This window comes from Podarcis liolepis (assembly GCF_965112155.1).
Source record: "Podarcis liolepis genome assembly, chromosome: 4".
Lineage (NCBI taxonomy): Eukaryota > Metazoa > Chordata > Lepidosauria > Squamata > Lacertidae > Podarcis > Podarcis liolepis.
Window position 1 is genome coordinate 39,278,453 of NC_139558.1, and position 24,360 is coordinate 39,302,812.

The 24,360-nt window shown below is 42.0% G+C and overlaps 1 protein-coding gene and 1 long non-coding RNA gene across 6 annotated transcripts in view; one reads left to right on the forward strand and one right to left on the reverse strand.

Annotated features, from left to right (window-relative positions):
- Positions 1-434: 434 nt before the first annotated feature.
- The window catches only part of MID1 (midline 1), a 261,929-nt gene continuing 238,003 nt past the window's right edge, over positions 435-24,360 (reverse strand). For all 5 annotated transcript variants that reach the window (XM_083501935.1, XM_083501936.1, XM_083501934.1 and 2 more), the window contains 7 exons: positions 19,743-19,850; positions 15,875-16,023; positions 10,675-10,802; positions 10,096-10,239; positions 3,633-3,794; positions 2,718-2,925; positions 435-1,709 (listed from right to left, as the gene is read on the reverse strand). In XM_083501935.1, coding sequence (XP_083358061.1) covers positions 1,361-1,709; positions 2,718-2,925; positions 3,633-3,794; positions 10,096-10,239; positions 10,675-10,802; positions 15,875-16,023; positions 19,743-19,850 — 1,248 coding nt within the window. In that variant the 3' untranslated portion in view covers positions 435-1,360. The remainder of the gene's footprint in view (positions 1,710-2,717; positions 2,926-3,632; positions 3,795-10,095; positions 10,240-10,674; positions 10,803-15,874; positions 16,024-19,742; positions 19,851-24,360) is intronic.
- On the forward strand, positions 2,934-21,247 carry LOC310706416. The gene is made up of 3 exons (XR_014525857.1): positions 2,934-3,390; positions 14,135-14,260; positions 20,636-21,247. It is a non-coding gene; the product is annotated as an uncharacterized lncRNA (long non-coding RNA).

Genomic DNA, 24,360 nt, shown 5'->3' on the forward strand with positions numbered 1-24,360 from the left:
CATCTTCCCCACAAGAAAAGCTTTGTTGATTTTTATACATGCCTTGCTTTTTTTTTTTTAATTACCAAGCTCACCTGTGCTGATGTGCATGTACATGTTTTTACACGCGCATCTATACGGCTATTGAAATGGACAAGGCTTTTATGCCCCTGTATCCATTTCACCGAAGACCCATGATAGTGGAACAGATTGATGGGGCACTGCAGATAGGGAAGTTACACACTGAATGTGGTGTGTACACTGAGTACAGGTGGAAAAGCAGGAGGAGAAAAAGCACAGGGTCAGAAAAAAATACGTGATTTCATTTCCACTACATTCAAATAAGCCTTGGCAATGTCACTCCTGTGACATTGCTGCTCAGTGTATAGCAGGAGTAGACAGAGCCCTAGGCCCCTTCAAGCATCCAACACAATGATACACCCAAGTGCAGCCTCTTTCCTGGCACTGTTTACAAACAGATACCTCTGCTATTTTTATTGATACACTATATAACATAATAAAACAAAATGCTCACATTTAAGTTTTTAATCAGGTGTACATAGCCCATCTGCAGCACAGCATATGTGGGTGCTCCCGGTACCTTTCAAATGATGTGAATCCACATCAGTACCACCAGAACTTGACCTTCGAGTGGTACTTTTTTTATATACTTAAAATGCAGCCAGACCTCTCTCAATTGTCCTGGTTATCTGAGACAAAAAAAAAAAAGAATCAAATGTACATATCCTTAAAAAGTGACAAAGGTGAAACATCAGTAGGAAAGGAAATTGCGATCCATAACATTGACTGCTGGTTGATTTAGAATGCTGACATTTCTCGATGTAGAAGTTAATGTGCTCCAAGTGAAGAGGTGTTTCATGTCATAAAAGCGGCACTTACGAAAGTACCGTAGGAACAAAAATGGAAGCCATTCGTATTGCATCCTTCCTCTCAAATAATTCCAACTTGTTCTCTCTTTTATAAAATCAAAATACGGGGAACAGCTAATAAAATCTTTGTGACGGAGCCCTTAATGTGCAAAAACAAGTCATTCTTGTGAGCTGCCCAAATCCAAATATCCAAATTAGGGTTCCTTTTCTTTCTTTCTTTTTTAATATATAAATAATTTATAAATTTTCCTGAAAGAGACTAAATACAAAAGCATTCTGAGAAATTATTAAAGCCTTATCTTGTCTTTAATACAAAAGAAACAGTAAAGACTGACGACGTCATCCCATTATTCTCAGTCCTGGCTTGAAGCATTTAGGGTCGCTTTTGTATGAAATGCATTTCTGTTAATATTTTTTTTCTAGTCAAAATTCGGTGGGAAGTATATATGAGGGATACTGGACATTCATCATCCATCTCTGTTGAGCAACAATCATGGCATATGCTCAGTGGAATCTAAGTGGTCTGGGATGGGAAGCCCCGTTATTATTGTCAAACACTTATTCCAGACAGTGAACGTTGGGCACACAGGCTGTGCAAATGTAATGTCAAACGTGTAAAGATGCAGGGAGTTCAAAGCATCATAAAAGGCCAAGGAACCATTGTCATAGTCCAACAAAATTCCAACACGGCGAAGGTGGGGTGCAGGCTCTATCTGAATTTCTTTGCTGTTATGTCTCACTACCCACGTATTATTACAGCGGCAAAGAACCCACGAGGCAGAATTCTTCCCGATCCATTCATGTTTTGGCGCCGACTTATAAGAAATGCCAATGGCATACCTGCAAAACAAATGAGCTTTGAGAAAATGCACTTTCCATTTCATGCAGTCTTCTGCACTTTAACCTACTGTGCTCTGCAGTAACATGCATGCCTCTTTCTGTTTGTGCCTTTCGTACTCTCATGAACTGAAGGCTAACCAAAAACGTCAACACATTTTTAAGTAATGTTCTTCCTTACAATCCGAAAGACAGGTCATGCACATCTTACTGCCACAAATATTATTTGCTGTAACAATGCAATTGCATAGGATATTTGTTTTCCTTTTTTGTAACCCTCCTTTGAAACCAGCAATGGCCAGACAGCATGCTGCTTGGCTCACAAATTCTTCAGGGTGCTAGCCCTCCTTACTCCAAGGATTGCAATGAAGGCTTATCTCAGGGAAGGGAATGGGGAGATGGTCTCTAAAGAAGTTGACTGGTGCGTAGAGGATTATAAAGGAGGCAAACAACGTATCTTTGCACCCAGAAATCTCCCACTGGACCACAAATCCCTTGATTCCTGGGCAGGAAATGAGATGCAAAGTATTTGTTGGAACTATAGGGAGACCTATGCAGCTGCACTGACAAGTACATGCTTGGAGTGCCATGGGCTTTCAGGTGTAAGAGGTGGGAGCATCTAACTCCATGTGCTTCTGGAATGGGCCCAGGACCTTCCATAAAATAAGCTATAGAGCCATCTCCACTTCTGTTCCAGTCCAGAACCTGTTTGAGTTGGAAGCCTGATCCATCCTTGTCTTTGAAGGTCTTGTCAGAATAAGCTGCGAGTCTATGGACAGAGATGGTATTGCAGCTACCTTTGGGCTACTATAGTGTTTTAGGTGCTGAATATCACATATTATGTTTACTGATAACCACCAACTTTTTTGGGGGGGCAGGCAGGGAGATTAAATAATGGTTTAATGTTTATTATTATTTTCCTACCATAGTTATTTCATCACTTAAGAAAATGCAGTCAATCTCGAGCTTCTATTCATCACAAAAACGAAGGAAAACATGTGTTGTACTTACCATGTGCTCCCGCTGATAACCACTTCCCAGTAATGCCGTCCACTGTCAATAAATACATTGCCCGCTACCCCGTAGCTCCCTTGGCTGGTAAAGCGCTCAGGTGTGTGGCTCTTTTTAGAAGAGGTTTCGTCACGCTCCACTGTCAAGTTGTCATGAGATACTTTCAGCTTCCTGTGGGCAGACTTGGGATCCAGTTTAAATGGCTGGCCTTGATTTGGAACAAGATAAAAGACTGAATGAGTGCTGCATCCTGAAGCCTGTTTGTTGCACAAGATTAAATTTAGCTGCTGGCGATCTGTGAGTGATGGTCCTTGTGTTTAAATGAATGACTGCTATTGCTCCTTTTTGAGTGTAAAACCAAGGACTATGCTTAGGGCCAGTGCTGCAGAAGAAACAGGATTTTCTTTGCCCCTGGTGGCTACGCATTCTTAATCATGCCTGCCATGTTGCATCTGCACGGCCCCCATCCTTGCTCTGGTTCTTGGGACACTAAAGTGGAGCGTTTGAAACTGTCTGCTATTCACAAGGAAGTAACTATTCTTTTTCATGCCTCCAGGGCTGACTTATTCTGGATAAGCCTCCTTGAAGACTTTGATTGACATCTGAAGCCCTCTTCATTCCTCCACACAGACCGTGAAGTGTGATGGGCAGGGACATGCATGTCTACTCAAAAGTAAGTTCTACAGAGTAAATTGGGGCTTTATAGGAGGAGGGCAGCCTAAATTAGTTTCCATAAATGAATGCAGAGGCTGAAGGACATTAGCAGCCATGACTGCCGAGTGAAACAAATGGCCCACAATTGAGGAAAGTGCTAAAAATATGAGGTCTTCTGTATCTTTCTGAAGTGTCAGGCTGAGTGGACCTGAGATGAGGGGGAAACAAAGTGCACAGAGGGGTGGATGCAACATTACTCACTGTTTGTCTTCAGCTTTCCTGGCTCACTGTTTCGGCTGCCAGCCTGATTAATGGCCTTCACAACAAATATGTACTTGGTGCCACTCTGCAGGCCATGCACCGTGTAGTGGTTTTGCTTGATATTAGGAACAATCATCCAGCTGTCGGCCGAATTACACAGACCTGCAATTTAAAATCAAAACCATTAGTCCAATCCATGGAGGAATTTCTGGCATGCACCTGAACAATGAGGTGAGCCTGAAAAATGTCACTGAAGAATCCAAAAGTAAATAAGCTCCTTGCTTCTCTAAATAGCAAGAACGAGGCCAACTGTATTGTCCACTCACCGAGGACAGATTCACGCTTTATTTCTTAAAGGATTTCAAACCGCAAATACTTGTTCAGAGTGGCCAACTGGAAATGACCCACACATTTTAAACTGGCATTTTAAATGGGAGTGTAGTGTAGCTTTCATAACTGAGAGGGCCATGGTGAATTGTCTCCTATTTGCCAATCCTGTCCCCTTGCCCAAACAACCTTTTGATCGGGTAAAGTTGATAGTCTTTACTTGGACTCTGTTATTGTAACTCATACATTTTATGTTCTTATGTTATAGTTTAGCTTTTCATCCTTTAATTCCCATCTTGTTGTTATAATTGTTCTCTATGTTTTATATACATTAGAAAATGAATTTTTTAAAAAAAAAAAATCACCTTACACGCAAAAAAAGTAGCTCAGTGCAGAAGGGTTCTCTGGAAACAGTTATAGCTCCTGAGTCAATATAGATGACATTTGAGGATGTCCTGGTCTAGTTTCTATCAGTGGCGTAGCGTGGGTTGTCAGCAAGGCAAGTAATTTGCGCCCCCTAACCCGTGGATTTGCGCCCCCTAACCCTAACCCCCAGATGTTGCGCCCGGTGCGGCCGGCCCCCCCCTGCACCCCCCACGCTACGCCACTGGTTTCTATACATATTTTGTGGCTTAGCCCAACACATTTTTGAGACTGTCTTGGAGGGCAGGGATGTGTCCTCAATTCTGTTCAGTTAAATTAAAATTAGCAGCTCATAAATTCCCTAACCCAGTGGCATAGGCTGAACAGGGCTAGAATTGTATTTCCATTCTCGTTCCCTAGATGAGCGTCTGTAGGATACAGTTCAGGCTTGTGCTACTGCTGTGACATTGAACTAGACAAAAATTTAGACTCCTTCCAGTTTTATGAGCCATAGGCATATGAGCAGAAGTAGCAGCTGTGAAGTACTACTGTTGCCCGTCAATTCAGGTTTCTGATTTCAAAAAGCAGGGCTTTAAAACAAGGAGAGCAAGTTCCCACATGTGGTACAATAATGCGTTTTTAAAGCCACATTTTAGAAAATGAATGGAATGGAAATTAGAGACTGGAATAGTGCGTTGACTGTAACAAGGTTATCATGCGGGATTTGTGAGATACTGGAGGCAGGAAGAGAAGAAGGATTTCTTTCTTTTTTCATTTTACAATCTGGAGGTAAATCATTCATAAAACATCTTCTCCAGGATTTGTTGCTATTGAAGTTCAAAAAGCAGATGGGGGAAAAAATATTCTCACTGCAAATCCCCCTATTGCTGGACAATGGAATGTTTCAGCAAGACAATGAACAACACCCACAGTGCAAAAGTCACAGGAAGACTATATAATCTCCTGATCATTTCTGGCACTTAAAATACAAATCTCATTTATGGAAGTGGAAAAAGTGTATCAAGAGAAGGAGACAGACATATATGAAGCTTTCCCCTCAGGTCTCACACTAGGTTAGGAAAAAATAAATCTGCTGAACGCAGATACGTTTTGAAAATTGTCAAGGGGGTATTTTAATGCATTTATTAAAAATAAGGTCTTTGATGATAAAAAGCAGGGAGCCAGAGGCTGACCCTAATGTACAGGTAGGTTCCTGGGTGTTTTGGGTTTTTTAAACCACTACCTATGAATGGGAAGTAAATTTGAATGCACTACCTTGAATGCACATCCGAATGCCCATTCCATTATGATTCTTAAATCCCCAGCTAACTTGCAAAATAATTTCTGCATTCTGACACCAGTGTCTCCCTTGCCCGCATAACCATTTCTGCATCTAGCCACCAATTTTTTTTTAATTAAAAGAAAATAAATGAACATAAGAAGGATTTAGGATAATTGTCTACCCAAGCGGGGATTGGAAATCAAACTGCAGCATCCATAAGATCAGTGGAAGTCTTCAACAAAGTCTTATTTCAGGATTTCCAAAAGCTGGCTGTTTCTTAATTTACCAGTGTAGTGGCTACATGGCAGAAGATTGTTTTCTTTATAAATAAAAACCCTCGTAGGCACAGTTTCAAAAAACGTGATGATAGCATATGCTCAGTGCAGTCCTCTCTTCTGCTCTGCTTTTTGTAACCTTTAGTACATCATGCACAGCTACTTGCTAAATGAAGTATTACTTACGTAACTTTGATTCCAAAGCATTCAGAAGACAAGTAATTGTTTTCAAAGCTATTTCAAAAGGAACTTAATTGAAATGTCTTTTACACTTATTTATTTTAATATCAGTTTGGGCAAGGAGTTCATGAGTTTTTGAACACACACCAACCAATCAATGATTTGTGAATGTTTCTCACAGGGGAAATACTATAAACTAAATGTCAATGGAAAATCAATATGAGATTTTCAGGAAAGCTCTTCAAGGATTATTTTTTTTTTGCAGAACCCATGCAGATTTTCTGGTCTGGTACAATTTAATCCCCATGCATCATTGTATGGAATGTTCATTTAGGAAGAGGGGGACCCCCCCCCCCACATAACTGACCCAATAACTTCTCCAAATACTTTCTATTATCAACTATAGGAAATGGAGCGCCATGAATGTATTAAGTTCTTTCGCATGCTGTAGCTAACAAAGGGGAGCCTTCATTGTGGGAGTGGGAAATTACAGCCATACAATTCTGTCTACAAAATAAATTTGTACATCAGCAATGGTTCACGTGACTAGACTTCTGCATGGACACAGAGCCACTGCTTAAAATAGATGTATGTGCTGGCCGCATGTGCTTAAGGCCACACTTTTTCATACCCTATGGCATTTTTAGTGTTGGGAAATAATTGTGAGTAAATATGCCTTCAATCTGTTGTTAATTCTGTAGAACAAACGGGTTGTACCCAACTAAGTCCTATTCAAATACACTGTTACTGAACCTAGGATAGCCATGACCATTAATGTCAATAGATCTATTCTGAGTAGGGTTAGAACTGGATACAATCCACAGTACCAAAGATATTTCTTCATATGATAGGGTTTGCCATATTTCAAAATGTGAAAATCCGGACACAAATGTTGATGAGCTGGCTATGTCCAGGAAATTCAGAACCTATGGCACCTTATCATATGATGAGTTCATAATCACAGAAATATTCCCATCGCAGTGGAATCTATGCTTTCAACAAACAGTGAAGCTCTTCCTTTCTTAAATTATGGCAAGAGGCACGCTAAAAGCCTGCCTAGATATAATCCCATTTTGACAACAAATTTCACCCCTTGTTTATCTGAATCCATCTCTGCATTACAGCCCACCCCCAAAGAAATTAAGCCTCTGAAGTGATCCCTTTAAAAAATAATCACACACAACTAAATACATTTCACATCTAAATACTATTCAGTTCTACAGAGCAAATTCCGGAGCAGTGAGCAAGCTAAGTTGAATGTGCGGCCATATATCAAGAATGATACATTTATGGTGTCACTAGGGAATGAATCCATGGCAGTTGCACATGGTCTGCTATGCTATCTTCTTCCTCTTCAAAGATGATGACCCTCTCAAGCATGAGCCATGCACTCCCTGGCTGCAGATCATCTGTGACTACTAGCAAATTTTAGTCACTTTCAAAAAAGAGAAACAATAATAAACTCCTGGTTTATATACTGCAAGACCACAATGTTGCAAAAATGTAAGAAGGAAATTTTAACTTGTTTCAGTTACAGTAATAATATTGGTGCAACAAGCATCCACACAGGAAAAGGTTTTTCCTCTCCATAGGCCAGTTTTGTTTTCCCAGGCTAGAGCAAAAGTTTGAAAACAGCATGAAAAAGAAGCCAGTCGGGAAAGTAAATACATTCCAGAGACACACAAGTCTGATTCCTGCTCAGAAGAGGAATCTTTCTAGAAGCACAAGAGTGTGAGGGAAACTGGAAAACTCACCAAACACCACACCGCCATCTAAGAACCTTGCACATGGGAATTTTTGAATCTCCCTGGTCCTAGTTTGACACTCTGACTAGTATATGCCACACAGGCAATAAGCAGCAATTAACAACCCCACATTTTGGTATAACTGCTGGGTTAGTCAAACCATGACATACAATAGATATTTGGCCTCCCAACCCCTTTAAGACAAGATACTGAGTCATTATTAAGCTACATTTCATAAAGATGAGACTAGCATCCTTCACTAGCTTTCTCACAATGCAGAAGCTTTGTTCTAAAGTCCTACCCTAGTGCTTTTCAGCTGACCTAATGTCTTTCCCGCCATCCTCCAGTTTGCCTTCCGTCAGCGTAGTACCATGCATAGAAATGGGTCAGACAGAATGAAGCGCAGCTTCTTATCACTTAGCTCTCTCTTCTTGTCAGTGATTAACCAAAGAAACATCTAGCCCTTTCCGTGTCTTCTTCACTTCATCTATTTTGCTCTAATTCTTTTGCAGAACTCTTAAGATTATCTGCAGTCAGGCTATCTGCAGACTTCAAGTGCCTAAGGAAGATTTCCATATATATTTTTTCCTGCGCAACTCCATTAAACATTTAGACATCATTGATGTAAATTAAGTGCTATCTGGAAAATTCATGAAAGCTTTTAGACATATGCTTTCAATATTTTAGAATTCGCAATTCAAATCACACCACTATATTTACTGAGGTGTCTTAAGTTTTGAAACATGAAACTAAAACACCTGTTGACTGGTTCAGCCAATGCCTTTCCATCAGTAAATAGAGAGTTTACTTCAAGTTTGGAGATACAATAAATAGCAAATGGTCATCAATGTTAGAACCTAGATCAGAATGCATGCAGAAGTCTACTCCACTCCTGACGTTCAGTCCAAACTAGCATAAATAGCATGACTGTGCAATCCTATATTTCAACAAAGAATCTCTAGGAACAGCTTTATTTATAAAATGGACCAGCTGCTTTTTTAAAAAGTTAAAAATGTCTAAGGTTGCATACAAAAATAAAAGCATGCCACATAAACACAAATAAATAGCAAAATACACAAACAGACAGTAACAATTAAATAAAAATCACCACATCTTACTACTAACAAGAACAACCCCCCCCCCCCCGTTTAATATTTGGAGAAGAAAAATAATTCAGAGGAAAAAATACATGGCTTGTAAAATATATACACAAACTCCATAACCCAAACCTTTTCACCTTCAGGATTAAGTAATGCTCTGTCATCACTAAATACTTCAGAAAAAGCAATAATTTAAATAACATAAACTAATAGAAACTGTATAGGTTTATCACTGACATAATGATATTTGACAGATGCATGATGTTAATGAGTAAGGGCTAGCAAGTTAAACTTTGTGATAAAATAAACAGGTCCATTATGGAAATGAGATTGATTTAAAAAAACAAAAAAGGAAACAGAACACCTCTCTGCGTAAAATCTAATGATGTTGTTCACCTACAGAATGGTTTTTTATCCACAGAGGCATCCATTAATGTAAGAGAAGGAAAAGCAGCTTTCTTCAATTCCCCATTCTTCCTGCAACCACCAATGTCCCCCTAAAACCAGTGGTCAAACTTTTTTTTCCGAAGAGAGCCAGATTTGATGAAGTGAAGGATTTTACCCCAAAGTTGTTGAGCTTATTTTAGGATTTAACCCCAGGATATAAACTGCCACAAGGGCCAGATTAAACCGACCAGCTCCCGAAACGGACATTGGACATGCCTGCCCTAAAACTATTTCAGAGGGTTGAGGGATCATTCTAGACCACTGCAGAGTAAATCTCCTCCCATTTCCTTATGTTAGTAGATGACTCTGCTAGATCAAAAGCCACCCCAAAAATGGAAAAAAAGCTTTGGATTTCACCCATTAGATTTATTTCTATTGCTGTATCTATAGTTGATGTATTGTTAACACACTGATGAGAGTATCGCCACTGTCCTGTATACATTACTGTATACATTACAGGCAAAACATGAAGCATTGACATAAATTGAGTAATGGTTTTAGGGTCTTTCTGTTTTCTATTTGACTTGGTACATAGACATAGAATTGTAGAGTTGGAAGGGACCCTGTGGATCATCTAGTCCAACCCCCTGCAGTGCAGGAATTTTTTGCCCAACGTGGGACTCGAACCCACAACCCTGAGATTAAGAGCCTCCTGCTCTATCGACTGAGCTACCAAGGTGGGACTTGCTTGTGATTTGTTGGAAATCAAAATCAAACACGAGATATAAAATGATTCGTACTTACTAACTACATTAGCTTGCCCAGTGAAAATAGTATACTGCAACTCATAGGAGACCACACTGAATTCATCATCTGACGTCCAGTGGACTGTGATTGTGTCATAAGAAGCTGTACAAAGCTCTTCTCTAATGGTTGGGGGATTTGGAGCTGTGAAAAATTAAAAGCAACTGTTAACATTCGTCATATAACTGCCCCCCTTCATTCCAATTATTCATCCCATTTGTCACATTCACTTCTTCTCTACAGTCTCGCATTATGTTCAAAAAGTTGTCAGCTATGCGCAGTGCTTTTTTCTGGGGGGGAAAGGGGGAGGGACTCACAGGGAAATAAATAAATGGCTAGATATGTTGTGGGCCCAGTTGCCCCCCCCCGCCCCCAGGCAGTGGCTAAATGTAAGATGCGATGAAAAAACAATGATCTTGGTTAGAAATAGCCACAACTTTATTGATTAGAGATGTAAATGGATTTTTGGCTTGGGCATTGGGTGGGTTAATCAAATAGACAGAGAGATATCGATCGATCGATCAAATCGATCTATGCATACACATGCACAGACCTACACTATACATTCTAGAATCTTACCTGTAAGATAATCAAGGCATTCCAGTAGTTTCTTCTCTCTGGTAAAATCTAGCGCAAAGGTGTCAAAAGTGTCATTGAGATTAATTTCAGGAATTAGAACCTGGGAAGATGCTGTTGCCATGGCGACTCTGCAGTGGAAGAAACAGGGCTTATTTAGAGCCTGGGTTCAGGCTGGGAAATTATTTTGATGTCTAGGGTACATAACATACATAACACAAGTGGGGAGGGGAGGTAAGTGTGCTGAATGCCGTTTCTACTGCACCAAATAGCAATAAACATTCCCATGGCCATTGGAACACAGAAAAAGTCCATATTATACTAGGTCAGACAAACTATCTAGTGCAGTGTTTCCTACTCTGGTTGGCAGTAGCTCTTCAGGTCTTGGTAACACCAACTGTTACCTACTCTTTTTAACTGGAGATGCCAGGGACTTGACTTGAGGCCTCCTGCAGGCAAAGCAGTACTCTACAGTCCCTATTAGCCAATGTGATGGGGGCGGCAGCACACCCTGCTGCTAGTAATGGAAAAAGGCAAATTTAGAAAGTCTTGAGCCCCAGCTTATCTTATTTTAGAAAGAAGACACGGGGAAGAAATAGTCTTTCAGCTCAAACAAACCTGTAGTTGCTCTAAGATTCACTGCAGGGGTCATATTGCCAAGCATCAAAACTACTCAAAGTAATGTCATACTTCTGTTGCTTTTGTTAAAAAAAAGAAGGGCATCTCAAGTTAAGACTGGGGCGAATGAGGTGAACAATGGCCCCGTTTTTGGTCATCACAATATCTTTTTTGCAACACAGTAAACTGAATGGGGCTTATTTATCCTGCTGAAAAGTTGACTGGTATTCAGCTTAAGCATTAAACGTGCTGGAAAGAAACATCAGAATGAGGGTTTTATTTCATACCATTCAAGAAACCCTGCAGAAGCATGCAGTATTTATTTCTTGTAGAAAATGATTTTGGCAGGTGTTCTTTTGCACTGTTTCTTAACACAGCTCCACTAACTAGCATGCTATTCCAGGTGTTCACACATTTTCTTTCTATAAAGAGAGGTATAGAACACTTCTCCAGCTTATAGCAGCCACACCATTTTAACTCTGCAATCTGCTGAGTGAAGCTAAAGCCATAATATTTCATTAGTGTCAGTGGGGGTGGGAAGCTGTATAGGTTTGTTTGTTTTGTAGCTTGTATTTAGTTTTGGACAAGTCTCAACGCTGTAAGAAAGCTTATAATGCAATGAAGTTTTCAGTCGGGGATCTCAAAGACACGACAACGCATACCAGAACTGTAAGTGGATTATTGTGTTTTGAGAAGATTCAAAAGAAAATTCACATTCACTCAGGCATAGAGAATAAGCTTCCTTCTTGTACGGTGGGGAGTAAGCCAATCTTGCCTGTTTGGAAGCAGCTACAGACTTTCAATCAATTGCACTCATAATATATACTAAAGCAAAATGTTTTGATTGCTCCAGTGGTCCGATTTCCCAAAATGAAAGATTTAATTCTCCACCTAGTACTGAAAATTCAAGTTCAAAACTCATGGTAATGACTTCAATCTCAGTTTATGACATCAAAAATTTAGTATGAATTATGCATTTTCATGAATTGGGTAACTTCTTCTGGTTCAGATGAATGCTGAAAAATAGCCACTTATTCCAAACCATGTTCAGTTATTTCCCTAGCTCTAAAAAAAGACATGTAAGGCAAACATGCTGTCTAAATAAAGCAGACATCATGCTGGTAGCTCCTACACAATCATCCTGAGGAGTGCATGTAGCTACTGCCTTATAATTATGATTAATTCATTTATATAACACTTACTTGCCAAAATGGCTTTGAAGCAGAAGTATATTTTTTTATTAAATATTGTCTGTACACGGTTGGGTGCAACTACTAATAAGATTTCTATGGTGCTTGCAATACTTTCCAAGCAGAAACCATTTTGAATGTCTTGACCCCCATGTATGTGGAAGCACAACTTGGTTACAAATGCTCCTGAGGTTAACTAATAGAGCCTTCCATCCTTATTTTTTAAAAAAATCCAAAATTGGCCCTTGCATAGCACACAGCTTCTGGGACCTAAGCTTGTGCATCAAACTAGATTTGACATTAATTGTGTATTTGCATTTAACATGCACAGTTTTGTTTTTTGTTTTTTAACAGCCAGGGGAGTGGGACCCCATTACTGGGATCAAAACAGGTATGGAAAGGGAGTTTAATCCTGACAAAAATATACCGTATTTTGCACCCCATAGGAAGCTCCGGCCCATAGGACGCACCTAGTTTTTTTGGGGGGAAATAAAGAAAACAAATTTATTTCCCCCCCAGGTGCGGGGCTGGAAGAACCAGGTCAGGGAACAGTGGGAAGGCACGCTCTGCCTCCCCGCTGTCCCCCGAGCTTGTGGGGCTGGCGATGGGGAGAAGTGCGCTGATCCCAGGACTGCAGGCAGCTCTGTGCCGCCATCCGGAGCGGGGTGGGACTTCCCTTCCCGCTCCCAGTGGCCACGCAGAGCTGCGCTGATCCCGGAACTGCAGGCAGCTCTGCGCCGCCATCCGGAGCGGGGCGGGACTTAGCGCCCCGCTCCCGATGGCCGCACAGAGCTGCGCTGATCCCGGGACTGCAGGCAGCTCTGTGCCACCATCCGGAGTGGGGTGGGACTTCGCTCCCCGCTCCCGGTGGCCACGCAGAGCTGCGCTGATCCCGGGACGGCAGGCAGCTCTGCGCCGCCATCTGGAGCAGGGCGGGACTTAGCGCCCCGCTCCGGATGGCGGCGCAGATGTGCCTGCAGTCCCGGGACTGCAGGCAGCTCTGCGCCGCCATCGGGAGCGGGGCGGGGCTTCGCCCCCGGCTCCCGGTGGCCGCGCAGAGCTGCGCTGATCCCGGGATGGCAGGCAGCTCTGCGCCGCCATCGGGAGCGGGGCGGGGCGGGGCTTCGTCCCCGGCTCCCGGTGCCCGCGCAGAGCTGCGCTGATCCCGGGACGGCAGGCAGCTCTGCGCCACCATCTGGAGCGGGGCGGGGCGGGACTTAGCGCCCCGCTCCCGATGGCCGCGCAGAGCTGCGCTGAGCCGGGGACTGCAGGCAGCTCTGCGCAACCCTCGGAGCCGGTCTCCCGAGGGTTGCGCAGAGCTTCCTGAAGCCTGGAGAGCGAGAGGGGTCGGTGCGCACCAACCCCTCTCGCTCTCCAGGCTTCAGCGAAAGCCTGCATTCACCCCATAGGACGCACCCAGATTTCCCCTTCATTTTTGGAGGGGGAAAAGTGCATCCTATAGGGCAAAAAATACGGTGTCCTCCATATTGGGAGGAAAGATTCCATTGGAGGAAATGGTTGACCCAAATGAAAACACAGAAGTAATACAAGGTTTTCGCTGTGCACATTCTTAGCAATGCATTTTCAGGGGCTGTTCTGTTCTTTTCTGTACCTTATCTACACAACAGCATATTGCTATTTTCTATATTTTAAAGCAGAAATGTAGTTACCATGATGCGAAAGAAAGAAACCCAATTCAAATAGCTGCAGGAAATTTGGGATCCTTAAACAACCTGGAGTTTGAAATGAAGCTTTTGCCCAGTTAAAACAGGATGTGAAATGTAAGTAGTATTTTGTTTTCTGCTTATTAGATATAGCTTCTCCAAATGATAGTATAACATTTTTATGTTTTGTCAAACCCTCTTCTATGATAGGGTTGAGAAACATCTATAGCTAACAGTCAGGGATGATGGGAGTTGTAGTTCAGCAACACTTGGAGGGCAATATTTTTAACATCAGTCCTGCCATTCTATTAAATATGTGGAAGCATCTACAGCCTTGCAGATTCCTATGTATTTCCAGAAGCAGTTTTCTCAACAATGTTTGGCATTTTGTTTTTGAATACAGTCATACCTTGGATCCCAAACACCTTGGACTCAGTCGTTTTGGCTCCCGAACGCTGCAAACCTGGAAGTGATTGTTCCGGTTTGTGAACTTTTTTTGGAAGCCAGACACCCGACGAGGCTTCTGTGGCTTCCAATTGGCTGCAGGAAGCTCCTGCAGGCAATCAGAAGCCACACTTTAGTTTCTGAACGTTTTAGGAAGTTGAATGGACTTCCGGAACGAATTCCATTTGACTTCCAAGGTATGACTGTAATGGCCACTGGAGACAAGCAACAGTGGAGGATTAGCCACATTGTACCGTATTTTTCGCCCTATAGGATGCACCGGCCCATAGGACGCACCTAGATTTTTTGGGGGGAAATAAAGGGGGGGGGGAATTATTCCCCCCCCAAGCGCAGGGCTGGGGCGGGGGAAGCCCGAGCTTCCCCCGACCCCAGCCCCCGGAATGGGAGCCAGAGTGGCTCCCGGAGCTTGCGGGGCTGGGGGAAGCCCGAGATTCCCCAACACCCAGCCCCCAGAAAGGGTCCGAGAGCGATGGCGAAGGTGAACGCACCTTTGCCATTGCTCCTGGAGCTTGCAGGGGCTGGGGGTGGTGGAAGCCCGAACTTCCCCCACCCCCAGAGCAGGTCGGAGAGCGCTGGCGAAGGTGAGCGCACCTTCACCATCACTCCCAGAGCTTGCGGGGCTGGGGGTGGGGGAAGCCCAAGCTTCCCCCACCCCCAGCCCCCAGAAAGGGTCCGAGAGCGATGGCGAAGGTGAGCGCACCTTTGCCATTGCTCCCAGAGCTTGCAGGGGCTGGGGGTGGTGGGACCTGGGGGTCGCTCTGGGACCTTGCGCGGCTGGGGGCGGGGGAAGCCGGAGCTTCCCCCGACCCCAGCCCCCCGAACGGGTCGGAGAGCGATGGCAAAGGTGCGCGCACGTTCGCCATCGCTCTCGGAGCTTGAGGGACTGGGGGTGGGGGAAGCCGGAGCTTCCCCCGACCCCAGCCCCCAGAACGGGTCCCAGAGCGATGGTGAAGCTGCGCGCAGCTTTGGCATCGCTCTGGGAGCTTGCGCGGCTGGGGGGATAGCTTCCTGAAGCCTGGAGAGCAAGAGGGGTCGGTGCGCACCGACCCCTCTCGCTCTCCAGGCTTCAGCGAAAGCCTGCATTCGCCCCATAGGACGCACACACATTTCCCCTTCATTTTTGGAGGGGGAAAAGTGCGTCTATAGGGCGAAAAATACGGTACTTTATAAGATCTTCAGAACCACCTGACTGGAATCTGTTAGAACCAGAATGTTTCACTGTCTGGCCTGACCCAGAAGGTTGTCCCTGTGTGCTTGTGACCCTACCTTTCTGTTATGTTTTTAGCAGACTGCAAGAAGCGTGCGTGATCATTCTCCTTCAGAGATTGCTCAGCTTGTGAGATCAGAGAAGTGGAGCGCTCAATGCACTGCTTGCAATTAGCTATCTGCTGGGCGAGTTTCCTCAGTCTCACCACCTGCAAAAAGGGAGAGAAGAAAAAAAGTCAGGTGCATGAATTCAAAAACCATGCTTTTCTACAATTTTACCATTCTTCAAGGCCACGGCATAAATTGGGTGCTAATGCGAGTGGCTTAACTAAGAAGCAAAAGTACCATTTACACCTGCTCTCTCTGAGCCTATATTGTTCCAAGTAAAAGCTTTATTCTCCTCACTGGGGAGATCCAAAGTAAGCACAGCTGGCAGATTTTTCCAATGGCAGGAAACGTCACTTCCCATCGGTCTCTGCTTCTCAGATAACAAAAGTCTATTGTGATGGCCAGTTCCTCCAAAATGATGTTTTCAAAGCAGCTTACAAGGTGTGCTACATATTGCTATAAATTCCTGAGCTTGTTTACAGGGGGAAAAAAGTGACCCAAGAATATAACCTGACTGAAAGGAGTAATTCATGTGAACTGACAATAAAATAAATGTTAAGCCTCAGATGCTTCTATTTCTTCAGCTTTGTCTTGGGTTGAATTTAGTTAAGTAGAAAACACTGTGATGTTTGTCTGTGATTTAATGGAAAATGTGTATACTGCACACAACTTTTGCAGCAGGGGCAGGCAGGCACTTACTGAAATGTAAGTGGAAACTATCTGAAGTTGTGAATTTAAAGCTTGGCTATCTACAGCTGATAGAAGATACTGCCCTGCAATGCCCCAGATCACAGGAAGCCCCCCTCAGCAGAGTGTCATTAGCATCAACATTGCTGGATATTCCAAATGGAAATGGAAGAGGAAGGAAATCTAATAACTCTGTACCTAAGAAACACATTAAGCTCTGATTACATGTTTAAAAAACAGGAAATTGATAATTAAGTAGACTGGCAGCAAGCTTGGAATTTTATAGTAAAGATAACATAAAAAATACTTGCAGGGTTGCACTTATTAAGCAATAAACATTGCATATCATGACTCTGCTGGCAGACAATTAACTAAGATAAGAGTTATGTATCCTGACTTTAAGGCCACAACAAACATGAGATTTATGTCCGCAGTCCACCATCAGAGTATTTCTTTGAAAGTAAGCTTTAAGTCCAAACCACTTTAATTCTATTTCATTTTAGAAAAATGAGGACTGCCGTTTACACTGAATCCTGAACAAGTTTCCTCAGAAGTGTCCCGTGTGTGTGTGCGTATGTTAGAATTGGTGCCTTAAAGAATCTATAGTTCACCCTGGATTGTGCCACAGGAAACACCTTCCCCTCTTATAGGTGATGAAGTAACAAAAAAACATTTAAAAGGATTATTCTTGCCAACAACACTAGTGTTCTGTAGATTATTTTTTTAAACACCCTTACATTTTTAAATAGTAACTGTTTTTATACTTATATTCTAGTCAGCAGCAGAGACTACATTTGTTCCTTAAATCTGTATTTTGGTGGATCAACATTTTAAAGTATTGTGAGGTGATAACTCATTAAGTATTAGCCTAATTGGTTTGAGTATCCAAACAGAAAGTGGTGATTGTTTTTAAAATACTCTAATACCAAAAACGGGATAAGCAATGCAGTCACTTAACTGCTAGTGAGTACGTGTGACAGTCACACAGATAAATTCTACATTGCTATTAGCATTTTGGGGAAAATAACTGTATTTTACCCAGGTACAAAATATAAACAGACCCAGTTCTGGGTGGAAATGCAATAATCCCACAAAGCAAAAGCAACTTCAACAGCAGATATCTGGAAACAGTTGATAAAGCCTATATCTCATTTCCTCCTGTTCTTTGCTGAACCATGCAGACCTTTGATACTCATTTCTGGATATATTTGAGCTTCTATGAAATTATCTAAGAAAAGTTGTGCAGGTTTCAACTTTACCAAAGGCAATGCTAAAAATTCTCATTTCATTTATTCAATAAACTTCTATACTTACTTCATCATAAATAACCCCAGGACAGCTTATATGTTAAAAATATTACAACTATACAAGCTCACAGCAGAAAGCTTTCTCCCTTTACAAAAGGGTACCTCAACTCCCCCAATTGCCTTGGTGAGGTGGCATGTCAAAATCCATACAATGCAGATGCCAGGCTACATTTTTAGATTGGAAGAGCACCAGGCTTTTTTCTTTTAGCATTGTGGGCAAACATTCTTATCATTTTTTACTTCTCAGCACATTACCAGAGAAATGTCTTGCGTTACATTTTAAGCTTGCAGTGGGACCACATGAAGGGCTAAAACCTAGAGGCAGGGTATGGCAAATCTGCTGGGTTGCTTAACCATGTGGTCAAACTGCTAATCCAGCTGGTGAAACACCTGCTTAATTTGCTGGAAAAAATGTACTGACACACTGCCCTTCCTTGGAAAATAACTGTGCTTCTGCCGTCAGCAGAAAAAGAGACTTTGGGAATAAGTACAAGCCTTGTTTGAGAAAGCAGCGTCTCAGGCTTGTTAAAGCACTTCTTTCATAGCCCAATGGCATAAAGCAATGAACAAGAATCACTTCTGTAAATAATAATACTAATAAGCCTTTTCCTTCTCTTCAACACAAACCTTGGGTCTGAGCAGGCCTGCCTGACTTAATGGAAAGTTTGCCATGAACTTTGGTGCAAAAATGTGGGTTTCCACTGCAATCATGTAACCAAGGAGATTATACAGAAGGTTGTCACATACGATCTTGGAGGGAGCTGTATTTTGCTAATAGCATAAAGAAGTTCAGGGCCTGTCAAACAACAACTTGGGGAATGGTGGTCTTCAAGCATATTTGAGTCAGCTCTTGCCTACAGGGCTTTTTATTTTAAGTTAATTGGAATATCTTGACAGCTAAGTGAACCATTTAACCTGCCCCTGACTTTATTTCTTGTCAAAGCCTTTTCCCACACAGGGAGAGTTTATGTTTGACTTCTTCAAGCTACTTTAGCAGTTTAAAGATTGAATGGCTTGCACTTAAAAGCAACAGGAATCATGGTCAAACTGATTTCACAGTTAGCTAGGTAACCAATTTAAAGCTTGGGTGAATAACTGATACTTACTTCACACAATGGACTGACATCAGAAATAGCTGTACTACAGTGATTAAGGAATGGCATTTAACTTGAACTCCTTCTACCTTGCAATGCGTTAAAATATTTCATTGCCTTCTCCCTTCTGTAACATATAACCTGCAATTTTCCACTACTGTTCTCAGATTCTCCTGGTCTTCCCCCATGAATTCCCTTTTGTTTTGATTTTAAGGTTCATGTTAGCAAAGCTAATTTGTATACATACATTTAATAAATAATGACATTATCTACAGAATAATTTTTTCCTGAAGATTATGATATCTCAGGTTAGCAATTTCAACAAGACTTTCATATTTTAGTTCGCACACAAAATGCATTTGCTAAAGCATTACAGTATTAGCAGTTTTGGTAAACTAAAAATATATTTACTGCCATCTTGGAGTGGGGGGTGGGAAACTGTGCATGCATTTTTAAAACAGTAAAACAGTATAACAGCAAAATAAAAATTGCACGAGATACTATCAACATTATAGCATCCAGTAGATTTTAAATGGTGACTGAACGTTTGCTTAATGAGTTGTGACAGCATAGGCACTTCTTTCTACGAAATGCAGTAGCTGCCAAGGAGTTTTCAAGGGCTTGTGTATATTTTGCAGAATACAAAAACAAGAAGTCAGAGAAGTCACAAAGCATAAAGCATTTATCAAGAATGTTAATCTATTTGAGGACTTCCAAGGTAAAAATTCTTACCTTCCCTTCCTTGATTTTGGTTCCAATAATCTGACGCCTTTGTTGGATTATTTCAATAAGCAGGTCACATTCCTCCATCAGTTTAGTTTCTTGTCGGGACGCATTCACCTATTTTTTTAAAAAATAAAAAAGCATCAGTCTATGATGTAAAACCAAGTTCCATTTTCACTGAACTTTTGTCACGTTTTAGACACTTTAATTTTCACAAAGTAATAAATTGAACGACTAGTTCTCATTGAAATTAGCAAAAATAAGAATTATAACATTATTTACTTAGTAGTGACCTGCAAAGACACACATGTAAGTTTTTACAGTAGAAACTGGTGGATTAGGGACACAGAATGGAATATCAATCGATAATCCTCTCTGCACGAAACTGCGCCACTAGTTGCATTAACCTTGACGCATGCCACTTGTGGATGTGACTCACATGATGGCAGTGACTTAATAGTGTCTCGCCATGACCTCACAAATCACCATGGGAAGAAGGGCCTGTCAGTTAACTGATAATGAGTCACAGATTATTTCCTTCATATGGCTTCCATCTGGAAGATTTTAGCTAGCTAGTGTGGTGTGACACAGCAGCGGACATCCTCAAACATGTCACCACCTGTTGTGGACTGGTTGGGTGCAGAGGAGTGGTGGAAGCCACCAGCTGGGGAACGCTCAAGGGCACACCCAGGGGAAGAAAGCTCAGAACCAGGGGACTGGTGGTGGGATGACGATGTTAACAGGGTTTGGTGAGCAGGAAGAGGCTGTGGCAGAGGGCAGTCCAGACTCAGAGACAGGAGAGGAGGGGGTACCAGGAGACAGAGATGAGGCAGGCTGCGGAAGAAGCTAGGGAGTCTTCCCCCCCCTGCTGCGACTAACTCGCCTCCCTCCTGGACTCCTAGATCATGCAGAGATGAAGAGGACAGAACAGTTGTGTGCAGATGCAGTTTGTGACTGCTTAGGAAAGACCCTGGAGAATAGGAGCTTTATGAAGCGGGGAGATGATGGGGACATTCAGTCCTGGCAACGGCCTTGTTGGAGAAAGACCTACTGGGAGACATTTCTAGGATCACTGGGCCTGCGCTGGTTTGGTTTCTTGAATAAAGAGTTAACTTCACTGGCACCGTGTTTTTCTTTGACTGCCGACCTACGCTTGACTCCAGCTCCTGACATCACCCTTTATGCACATGTGCCCTTATGTTCTCCCAAGAAAACAGCAGGAAAGGACCACATGTTGAAACACTGTCCCAAATTTCATCAAATTGTGTCATCCAGGAAGACCATGGTGAAATTATGGCATAAAACTCCCACAGTTTTCCTGGATAACAGGGATGAAAACATTTCTTCTTCTTCCTGGAACCATGTAACGCAGAAATGAGTTAATGGGTGTTAAAACTGTTGCTACTTTTCCAGGAATGGCTTTTACGTTGTGTGAAAGCACACATAAAAATTATCATGCAAGGAAACATTGGGATAATGGACTAATGTGTTGTTTGAATGCTGCCTAACTCTCCTAATCTGCAGCTGCCCCATCTAGCCAGCAGAATCTATCTAATGTTTTTTTTCCGCCATGCCACACTAACTTTTCACTATCTTAAAATACCTGTACTTTGTCAACTATTCTGACAAGCTGACAACTTCCCACTGAGAAGTAAGGCTGTTTGTAAACATTTTCATGTGATAGCACAGCAGCTCAGCTTCTGACAGGTAAGTGTGTGTGTGTGTGTGTGTGTGTGTGTGTGTGTTTTGCTCAGTGATTCCTTAGTATTTTGGAAAGGTAATGGGAAATGTGATCCAGTTCTGACATTTACACAGATAAATCTCAAAAACCACTTTGGCTGGAAAGGTAGAGGTCTATGGTCTACTAATTGGCTGCATAATGTGCAACCAAAGCGTTCCTTTTTCAGGGCTCTGGCAATCTCAGGCAGGTCTTATATTAACTGTTTGCAACATTAACCCGCTGCAAAACATAACCTCAAAGGTTGCTCCAGCATAAATACTAGATAAGGATGGCATTGATGTGCTGTTAAGTGAATTGTGTAGTTTTAGGCAAATTTCTCCAACCTTTTTCTGAATGAAGATAATGAATTTGAACAAACAAACAAAGGAGAATAGATACTATTCTGTAAATCTAAACTTTGTTTGCTAAGACTGGCTTGCTAGTTTTGTTGTGTTTCAATTATTGGGTTACGGCTGCTTTTCTGTTTCCTTTTTATTTGTAAGGTGCTTTGAGTGACTCCTTTGTGCAGGGGAAAACTGGTGCAAAAAAAGATGTCTAAAAGCATAAAGAAATGCACGATTCCCAGAGTATTAGTAAGGAGCTGGAGCACACAAACAACACCATGACAAAGGCAAAAGAAACCATTCATTCTTGTTCCAAGGGGAATGTATTTTGCTGCTTCTTATAATCATCTCTGTTTAACTAGGGAAAGTAATATGTGGGCATAAACTGAAAGTATTATGGTGGACATAGAATCCTTAGCAGATCTTAGAATCGAAGGGTTAGAAGGGACCCCAAGGGTCATCTACTCCAAATGTTTGGCAAATCACAAGCAACTGTCTAAATAGGTACCAATGGCTGAGACGTATCTTTCTAAAATCAACCCAGATGCCCTTGCTGAGACAGCATTTGGTAGGCGTGTGCTACAGCAAGTCCTACCACCATCAACTGTTGAATTTCTCATTCAGGTTGTAGCTAGCTTTAGTACATTCCCTTGAAAACCAAGTTTTGCAAACCAACAACAAACCTGACTTCAGGCTGTGTTTTGCTGGCAGTAAAGCCACAGCCAAGCTGTTGGGACAGGCTCCACCCGTAACACTAAACCATGGTTTGCCTGTGGCTGTCAAACTGCTGTTGTGTGTGATCTCTTAAAATTCTTAATGGAAAATGGGAAACTTATGAATAATGGCATTATGGATTGCAACTCTCCTGTGGCTCCTTTGCATGAGGTTCAATAGAAGACTAGGGACAAAAGAGTTTAAACAGTTATTTTCTTGGCTCTCAACTGCCTGCCCTCCCCACAGCTGCTTGACCTATAAGAAAGAAATGAATTGCTGAACTGCACAGAATGTGAGGTTCTCCTGATATATGTCTATTTGTGTGTGTGTAAATACCTATTTCTGGTTCCAGCTGAATTTACAAACTTATATACAATATCTACACTTGTAATAAAACGTCTCTTATGAGAATCACATAATGGCTTGCTTGTACTAAAACCAAATGAAATACATGCCACATAATTAATCACACCACAATAATTGGCAAAACACCACACGCTATCTCTTTCTCTCATTAGCTTGGTAGATAAACATTCTGAACTCCCTCATAAGGGCTTAGGCACTGTGTAAAGAGATCACTAATTATCACCACATTGGTATGAACTCCATTTCCTTCAAGCCGTTTTCTATTGCTTATCTTGCCAAAGATTTTAAAAAACAACAACCTCAATTATGCTTAGGGCTAAAGGAAAAGAAGCAAGACAAATGTTTGCTAATTGTTCATATTAAATACACAAGGGAAATGAAGGAGTTAAAGACACATCTGTATGCAGATGTTTTCATTCTTATTTTATGACATGGTTAGTATGAGAAGGATAATAGATTTTCCATATTACAATAGAAATGCATCAAGAAAAAATAAATCACAAAAAATAATTAATCAGCCCTGTTTTGAAGCCCCATATGATTATGCTAAAATTGCACAGGCAATATTAGTGCTCTGTTTACCTCTTCATATACAAATTAGATTTGTTAATTTGACCAAACATTCTATGTACCTATGCTTTTAAACTCAAATACCTGGGCTGGGTCAGGAAGGTAAATAATGTCTCCTTGTGAAATGGGGGTGGGCTCTGTTGGGTTCAAGGAAACAGCATCACTCCTTAAGAAACCTTTTCTGGATTCAGAAAATCTAAGAAATTACTGGCTGGGTGCTAATCTACTCTTTTTGGAAAAGGTTCCTGAACAGGTGGTCATGGCCCGATCCAGGCTTGTGTGAATGAAATTGATTTTCAAAATCCAGTCCAACCTGGGCTTAGATGCATTTTCTTTTGCACAGAAACTGCCTTGGTCACCCTGTATGACACCCTCTGTTGGAAGAGAGATGGGGGAGTATGTCCTTGTTAATTCTGCTTGATCTCTCCATGGTTTTTGATACCATTGGCCATGGTATTCTGCTGGTGTGGCTGCTCATGCTGGAATGGTCAGCACCTCTCCTAAGCTCAGCTCCTTTTTCAAAAACTAGCATCTCTGAAAGGGCCAATCCACAGGCCTAAAGATAAGCATTTCATAGCTACTGGGATTGGTAGGTTACTGTGGAAGATGCTTGGTTTCCTCAGGGGAAAGTGCCTGTATGGGCCCTGGTTCTGGTTCTATGGATCCTGACCTTATGGCATCCAGTTTGGTGGGCTCCTGCATGCCAGCTTGGGAGTCACTGGTTACCTAAACACCAGCATCAGGCTCAGAGCTAGGAACCTAGTTTAGCTCTTCAGAAGGGGACTCTGTTACCTTAGTTGTGGCTGGACTCTAAGGGTCATGATAGTTCACTTCAATTTGTGGCTATCTGGTTGTTTACTTTACCATTACCCATGATTAAACTGGTTCAGGGATACCTTGAGGCAACTATAAA